This window comes from Puntigrus tetrazona, chromosome 2, assembly GCF_018831695.1.
Source record: "Puntigrus tetrazona isolate hp1 chromosome 2, ASM1883169v1, whole genome shotgun sequence".
Taxonomy (NCBI): domain Eukaryota; kingdom Metazoa; phylum Chordata; class Actinopteri; order Cypriniformes; family Cyprinidae; genus Puntigrus; species Puntigrus tetrazona.
The window spans coordinates 1,997,095-2,005,195 of record NC_056700.1 but is presented as its reverse complement, the minus strand read 5'-3'; the positions used below and the strand labels follow the sequence as shown (position 1 = coordinate 2,005,195).

At 38.6% G+C, this 8,101-nt stretch overlaps 2 protein-coding genes across 4 annotated transcripts; both read right to left on the bottom strand.

The window, feature by feature from the left end:
- Nucleotides 1-782: 782 nt before the first annotated feature.
- On the bottom strand, nt 783-3,105 carry czib (CXXC motif containing zinc binding protein). Of its 3 annotated transcripts, none has more exons than XM_043257142.1 (8): nt 3,054-3,105; nt 2,893-2,976; nt 2,574-2,630; nt 2,001-2,082; nt 1,816-1,847; nt 1,469-1,546; nt 1,159-1,224; nt 783-1,080 (listed from the first exon to the last, which is right to left on the bottom strand). In XM_043257142.1, exons 1-8 carry the CDS (start codon nt 3,057-3,059, stop codon nt 1,003-1,005), a joined length of 483 nt encoding a protein of 160 aa, XP_043113077.1. In that variant the 5' UTR covers nt 3,060-3,105; the 3' UTR covers nt 783-1,002. The 3 variants fall into 3 exon arrangements, with proteins under 3 accessions (XP_043113077.1, XP_043113095.1, XP_043113086.1); XM_043257160.1 differs by having other exon boundaries at nt 2,574-2,657; nt 3,054-3,068; XM_043257151.1 differs by lacking the exon at nt 3,054-3,105 and having other exon boundaries at nt 2,574-2,657; nt 2,893-3,047.
- A 655-nt stretch (nt 3,106-3,760) lies between these two features.
- Nucleotides 3,761-7,758, bottom strand: uck2b (uridine-cytidine kinase 2b). Its single transcript, XM_043260653.1, has 7 exons — nt 7,601-7,758; nt 5,671-5,830; nt 5,397-5,493; nt 5,170-5,312; nt 4,469-4,566; nt 4,260-4,308; nt 3,761-4,182 (listed from the first exon to the last, which is right to left on the bottom strand). The coding sequence occupies exons 1-7, from the start codon at nt 7,703-7,705 to the stop codon at nt 4,049-4,051; spliced, it is 786 nt and encodes a 261-aa protein (XP_043116588.1). The 5' UTR covers nt 7,706-7,758; the 3' UTR covers nt 3,761-4,048.
- Between the last annotated feature and the right edge of the window lie 343 nt (nt 7,759-8,101).

The window sequence follows — 8,101 nt, the reverse complement described above, 5'->3', positions numbered from 1 at the left end:
CCCGCAGGTGGCGCTCTGTCCTTCCAGATCAGGCCGGGACGATTTACATAAACTGGGCGAATCTGTTTTTATGTATTCATAATCCGTATTTATGATCATTTGTCAAGCCGTTTTACCACTCTTTCTTTAGAATATAATAGTTCACAGTATCATCTATTTTATGCTGCTTGCTTAAAAAAACTAAACACAATTTTGCTCTTTTTTTTGTATTAATTTTTTTTGTATAACTAGTTGTGCATCAAATATCTCGGTTAAACTGTGGATAGTAGTTACTACGGTTCAACTACAGTGTAATTTATTTTATTATTAAGAAACTAATATTAAATATTAATTATTATAATATTCGTAGTTAACTTTCGCAAGGGATACCTATCTTTATTCAATGCTATTCCATGTTGCCTTTGATGGGTCTGTGGTTTGACTACTCAAGTTTGACCTCAAAAAAATAAATCCAAAAGGTAAATATGCTCTCATAGCGACTAGTACTTATTAGCTATTAGTACCTTTTTTATTAGACACTACTATTTATTCCCACTGCTACTGTTAAGACTTTCCATTTTAGTAGCACAGTTAATAATGAATATGCGTAATCTAAAACGAGAAGATTTATACAGTAGCTTTTACGTATTTTTTGTTAATTACAGCTCTTAAAATCTGAGCAATGGAATCGGATGTTTACATAAACAGTATACCAACTAAATATATATAACAAATGTTTTAAATATCCCCAGATCGAATCGAATGTTCAGCATTGCCATATGTCATAATGGCACGCAAAAATGTTCCTTTTCTGCATCATTTTATTCAAAACATGATTTAGCTGGGTTGCAAGCCACACACACAGTCCAATCATTGCACGGTTTATTACTGTAGTATCGTACGATCAAACTTACTGCACCTCTTGCATATAATAAGGCTTTTACCAATTAGCAAGAGGCGATTAGCACTGACTAGCAAGAGCGTGGTGTAGTCGTTTCAACTTTGTTCTTCATTCAGCGCATTTCAGCACTTGATGAATTGATGTGCGACCTCATAGATCCCCACGGACTCACTGGCCTTCTCGTCGTAGTCCGTCCAGTCCTGATACGTAGGATTAAAAAGACCGTTAGGTCCTCCTAAATGATCTAGAAGGTGCGAAATGACTCGGAGGACTCTTACTTTCTCTTGCAGATTGATTTCAGGAAACTGTGTGGTTGTCTCTGCCCCACCAGCGGCGAAACCGGCCTGTGGAGAAACAAGCCGAACGTCTATTAAAAGTTTTGCACAACTATTACATTTTTTTTTTCCTACTAGGCTGCAATTATTCGTTCAAAACTACATTAAATTGGTTTATTTTTTTGTGCAAACCACTACAGTTTTTCAGGATTCCTTTGGAAAGTTTCAAATATTATTTAAAAAAAAATAACCACCTTTTCTATCCATCCTTGCTCTTTATTTACAGACCACTCGAACGCATGCAACATCTCACCTGAGGCTGAAAGTCGACTGGTTCCAGACCCCGACACTCAAACTGGACAATTGTCTTAAACCTTTCGCTGTCTTCTGCCTTTAGAAGAGAAAATACATGCACTGGCAGCGTAAATAAAATATTGGTAGTTAACATATAAAAATTAGACTGTGTCCTATGGTGTAATATTACCAAAAAAAAAAAACATAACACACAAATAACATGAGAAAAAAATGTATCTTCGTTCTTAGAGTGTCAAAAAAAAGTTAACATCATAAGACACATTGATACGTCAATTACTCATATGCATATATGCATGCAACTATAAATGCTGCAAACAAACAAAGAATGAATGCATTCTGTCTTACATTGTAAGGTGTAATTGTGTCCCTCAGGATATCTGCAAACAGTCAGACATCCACTTAATAAGACATTCACGTACACTTAATCATGCAAAAATATAAAAACGCCAATAGAGAATAGATTATTGTGCAACGTTTTGGCTTTGTGCATGCGTTTCATCGGCGCTTTTGCTAGCTAGCAGGTTGGTTACCTATGGAGTTTTCCCGGGAACACAGCTTGCACTTCTGCACCATGCTAGCGCTGCCTCGTCCTCCTTTCAGAGGCACGCTGTCCTGAAGCCAAGAAAGGACCTCGGTTTAGCAAACACGAGTCACACAAATGCAAAAGTGCAGTGAGTCAAAGAAGGTGAGGTTTTGACTGAATAACATATTAAATGTAAATATAAAAATACAAAAATAAATATAAAAAATTTATTTTTATTTTACACATTTTGCAACAAAGGCAAAAAAAGTGACATGAAAATGCATTTATAAACTGCCTTAGACAAATAAATAAATAAATAAATAAATAAAATGTAAATTGCATGTCAACAAAATGAAAACGAAATGAAAAATGACAATGGAATCTGCACGTACGTTCCTTTTTCTGGGATTTATTGTAATATTATTAACTCTTAATTTCTGTTTTCTTGTAATAGAAACATTCCTTTTTTTAAAAAAGGCAAAGATGCTTCTAAAAGCATGAAAACATCTCGCAAAAATACTAGCAGAGAATGCAAACCGGTTTTTAGCTATATATTTTCCTAACTTAAATTGCAACCTACCATTAAGGTGATATACTGCCATTTATCCGACACCTCACCACAATTTCCACACTTCAGCTGCAAGGACAGGAGTCAGTTACTAGCCTAAATGACATGTCATTAAATCACACGGTTACTTTGACTTTTTTTTTTAACAATTCCCCTAATGTGCATGATCGGTATTCATCACGTTTATGCAAATTACACTACTATATAGTTACAGATCCTGAAAAGTAATTTCTCAATGGCCATATAAACGGTGAACTGCTTAAAGTATTTTACTGTAGCGTACAAATGATGCGTGTTAACGCTGACAGCATGTCACGCGAACACACTTCACCTTTAAATACCAGCGGAAATCATCCCCCACCGGCCTCACGTTTGTAACATTCTCCAAAGTGGCTTTAAACTGCAGTCCGAATTTCTATAGATTAAAAAAATGGTTAGTAAAGAATATTCGTTGATATTTTTCTCCCAAGTGTCCAACGCTTTAACGCATACCCCCATATTGAGCCACGCCTCCGCTGCTGTACGTCATCAAACTGCGCGTAAAGAGCGCGACGGAAACAGCGCCACGCAGCGAACGCGCGCGGTATTACACGGATGAAACGAGGTGAGAGAGTGGAACAAAGAAGCAAAAACACTGCAGGTTTTTTTTATCGTTTTATTCCACCACAGCGCAATGGATAATTCATTAACAAAACCTTATGTCATTAACCCAATGAATAATTTGTAGAAAAATACGTGCCAGAGAGGCACGAGGGAGGAAGTAAACACAGGCTTATTGAAGTAGCGTGCTCAGGGTTAATAAGCATAATTCAAGTAATACTTTTTTTTGTGGCGTAAACAGTAGATGTGTTTGAGGTATTTCATGTATTTTCTGATTGTATGAACTGGAGTAAAAGTATCGTGGCCAAAAAGCACCACTTCTTATAAAGCATAGTCAACAAAATACGTCACGAGTACAAAACACTACAATAGTAAGAACCACAACATTGAGATTCAACTAGAAAGCTACAAAAAACAATATGCTAGAGTACCATGATGCCATCGTTACGAAATCACACATAAAAGGGCCTCAGATATGAGGCACTATGTTCTTTTGTGGATAGAACAACCCACGCAACCTGAGCTCAGACTTCAAGTATGTATGCAAACAGCTTTGTGATCAAAGTGGTCTCCATTTCCAGTTAGGAAAAAAAAAAAACTTTCCAAACTATTCATTTATTTTTTGGGTAGCTAAGAAAGCATATAGACATGCTGACAGGACAGGCTGAGAGTGCAATCAAACATATAGCACATTCAAAACCCTGTAACGGCAAACAATTATCCAAGACGACGACAACAACATTTCAAATGTAAAATTCAAATAATAATGACAATAACAAAAGGCATTTCAGCTCCTGCATCCCCTCATTGTCATTGGATGAATGGGATGTACACTGCGATTATTCAGTTCTGCCCTCTCCTCAATGGAGGGAAGGGCCACAGTAAGGTCAGTGGGGTCGACTCGACTCCGAGGGCCGTCTTTGTCTTGGGGTTCCATGGCCGTTCTGAAAACCGCTCTGTCGTTTGGTGAATCCTCCGTTCAGGATATCCTGGATATGCTGCACAATCAGGTTAATAGCCACTAGAGAGAAAGGGAGATAAGTTAAAATCTCCCCAGCGTGCGTTTCATATCAGAGAACTAATGGCCTACTGACTCACCGAGATTGTCTGCTCCTCGGGGGATGATGACGTCTGCGTACTTTTTGGTCTGTGAATAAAAATGCTCGAGATCATTTAAAAGGCACAAAGAATGACGTAACTTAGAGGAAGCGGATGGAAGGTGTCAAATTAGTATACCTGATACCTTTTCTGACAATACAGCATAATGTAGAAACGAGTTTGAAGGGTTTCCTCAGAAGGATACTCACAGGGAGACAGAACTCCTCAAAGGCTGGCTTCACGAAGGTGATGTACTGGTTCAGAACCTGCTCCAACTCTCGGCCTCTCTCGCTGATGTCCCGCAACACTGATAAAAACAAGCCATACAGTTAACTGTTCAAACAAACCTTCAGGCTCACTGTACCTCAACACAGCTAATATTGCTGGAAGTTCAGTGCAAAAGTGTTTTATATTACATAAATGAACTTTTTAATACATACAAATGAAATCCTTCCCATTTATTTTATGATTTTTTATAAACAAAACAATAATTTCAGTGTTACTTTAAAGCTGCTTTGACAAAATCTAAAGCACTATATAAATAAAAGCGACTTTATATTTCACCAGTATAATAAATTCATAATGTCAATTTATTCAGATAGTGCACCTATCATAATATTGCATTACAAGATGCAGTTTCCTAATAAATAAAAAAATCAACAAATGTAAAAATATGCAACAATTTACCTGTAGCTTTAAAAAAAAAAAAAAAAAATATATAAATATATATATATATATATATATATATATATATATATATATATATATATATATATATATATATATATATATATATATATATATATATATATATATATATATATATAAATTTTTCCTAGGTTCAGGTAATAAAAGACAAAAAGCACCACTTCAACCAAACCGCAAGGGAAATGTCAGTCAGGTCATGTACCTCTTCTCGAGAGACGCGTGTCTGGGTCTGTGTCCACGAACAGCTTCATTTGGAACAGATCTCGAATATCCTGCGAGTAGAACATGAGAATCCCCTCAAAGAGAACCACATCCGCTGGATACACGGTCACGAACTCATCCTTCCTGCAAGAGGCGCGCAGAACGTACGTTTCAGAAAACGTCCAGCAGCGGGTCACCAATCAAAGCAATCAAAATAGCAGCGCTGACCTGGAATGGGTAACAAAGTCATACACCGGGATGTGCACGGTCTCCCCCTGAATGATGTCACGCAGAGTCTTCATGACCAGCTCGTTGTCGAAAGCATCTGCGAGCGATAGAAACGCCGATAAACACGTAATCCTCCGAACCACTCATTCTTACATGCATAGTGACCATGTGTAACCTCGTTCGTTTCTCTCCCCATTCCATGAATAAAAACGAGCACATTCTAGCTTCTGAGTGAACGTCTGACCTCTTTAACCACCCTCAGACAGTAAAGTACCTGGGTGATCGGAGTTGAACTGGCCCTTGAGCGCTTTGGCTTTCTGTTCAGGCGTGAGCTCCCTGTAAAAGCTGTCTTGACTGAGGATGACCACCTGCCGCTGGTGACGGTCAATCTTATTCTGTCCCAGCAGCTCCATGATCTTCTCACATACTGAAGACTGAGAGGAGAGGACGCAAAACCACTTAGTAAGTGCTAAACTATAAGCTACCTTGTTCAGATATGCACAACCTAAAGCCACAGTGCTTATATGATTCACTTTATAGACCGTATTTGATACAAAAATTTCTAAGCCCTCTAAATGATCAAAACTTTATCAAAATTTAATACATGCCTTCTGTAAAAGGCCTTTTAATATAATCAAATTCCAAAGAGTTCCCCTTCAGGTCTGTCTTTTTGCTGTGAAATCTTCACAATTTTTTTAAACAAACGTATGTTAGTAATATTTGAATATGAATACTTACTGGACTGCAATAATTGTACTTGATTATCCATCATTATTTTGTTATATTTTAATGAGACACATAAGGCTTGTGAACAACGTTTATTATGATTGAGATGCGATCAAATTGCATTGAATCTTTTAAGCTTTATATATAAAAAAAAAAATCTTACTAAAGCATATTACTGGGATATATAAAAAGAAAATGAATACTGTTATAAACAGTTTATTCTCATAAATCATACAATGGGAGCCATGAAAACATTACGCATCAAATATGACACTTTTAAATAATCTAAAATTAGATTAATACATTTGTAAATAAACCAGATGAAGATTTTCCGATTTATTTCATATGTCAGGCTTTGAGTTATTCACCTAAAATTCACTTGTCCCCGTGTTGTTCCAAACCTGTATGACTTTTAGTGTTTGTAGTTCACACAACTAAAGTCGGTGTTTGACTACAAACACCCTTCAAAATATCTCAACACCAAAAGGAGAGCAAACGACGAACCATCCTCCTAAGTTGTGCCGCAGACAAAAGGAGACTTTTTTTTCTCCCAGCAGTGTGTCTGCAGACATGTGGCGTGTCGGAGGAGCGCGGGGGTGGGCCGCGCATCCCATGTAAGGAGATTCAGCGGTGAACATGGCCTCCGTTCAGCGGCAAGTGTGCGTTTAAAACCTGGCCTCAGCTATTCGCCTGAATGATAGAAACGTGATTGGGTTCCGCCGGTACGTGCAGCCCTTTATAGCCCACGAGCGCTTTGACAGCAAGTAACATGGCTTTTAAAAGGGTTTCAGACGCTTAATGGTAACCGTTTAGCCGCGGAAGCGCAATTTCCTGCACATGAAGGTCAGCGGGAGATTAATGAACGCTCGTTACTAAAACCGGCTCGAAGCGCCAATGTAAACATCCTCCGCTATTATGACGTCACGTTCCCGCAACTTTCCTTCGCCTACATGGAGGAAGTAGCACTTTTTTAATTTTTAACAGCTACAAGGCGCTTTTAAACCAGCACGGCAACTAATAAACATAAAAGTAAACTCCCGATGCGACTTACACGCTCGAGGTCCCTTACAAGTAAATAAACGACAACGGGCTGATTCAGAGCGCCGCGCCACGTGGAGCTCAAAAATAACTTTACCGGCACTTACAACGTGTATAAACACACACCGAACGTCGGTTGTTGGTTGGTGCAATTTTAGAAATTATTTAGTCGTTTCCAGTAACGAAACAAAAGGTTTTACAAGTGACAAAAAAATAACGGTTTTAAATTAAATGTGTAGATTTTTGACCTGCACTGTATACGGGCATGCGAACGCGTTTTAAAAACCTCGCGCATTTCTAAAAGCGATTAACGCTTTCTTATAGTTCATTACGGGCTGGCTAAAGCCACGCGGTCGCCGGAGGCACCGGCGTCACAGAAAACCCCGTTAAACCTACGCGACGTACCGGAGTCCGCGCGGTTACTGATTAAAAACTCAAACCTTTCCGCTGGCGGTGCCTCCGGCCACACCGATGAGGAACGGCTGTCGGATGCTGTGGCCGTCCTCCGCTCTGTCCTTAAGATGTGTTTCGCTGTCGCCAGCCATGCTTGCAGTGTGAGCCCGGGAGTGTGTCGCTATTCTAATAATACACTCTCAGCGCCCCTCCCACCGTCACCCGCGCTGCCTTTTCCACACAAAAAAACAATGCACAACCTGCTTTGCAAGCTGTTCTCTTCTTCCGTTTAGTCATGTTTACACATTTACATTCACTCCCTATATTTAATATTTAAAGTTTTTTTTGTTGTTGCTTTTTTCCTTTTTACCTTTAAATAGCCTTTTTTTCGTTCATATATCTTTATAGTCCCGGCATGTCCAAATTAATGACATCAAATTCGAAAAGGCAGCGTTAATAAAAGCAGAAAACAGATTCCGCTTCAGTTAAAATATGTGGAAAGTAGGCCAAAATGGCTGGTTTGTTGATTGATGTTTTCCGTTATGCTC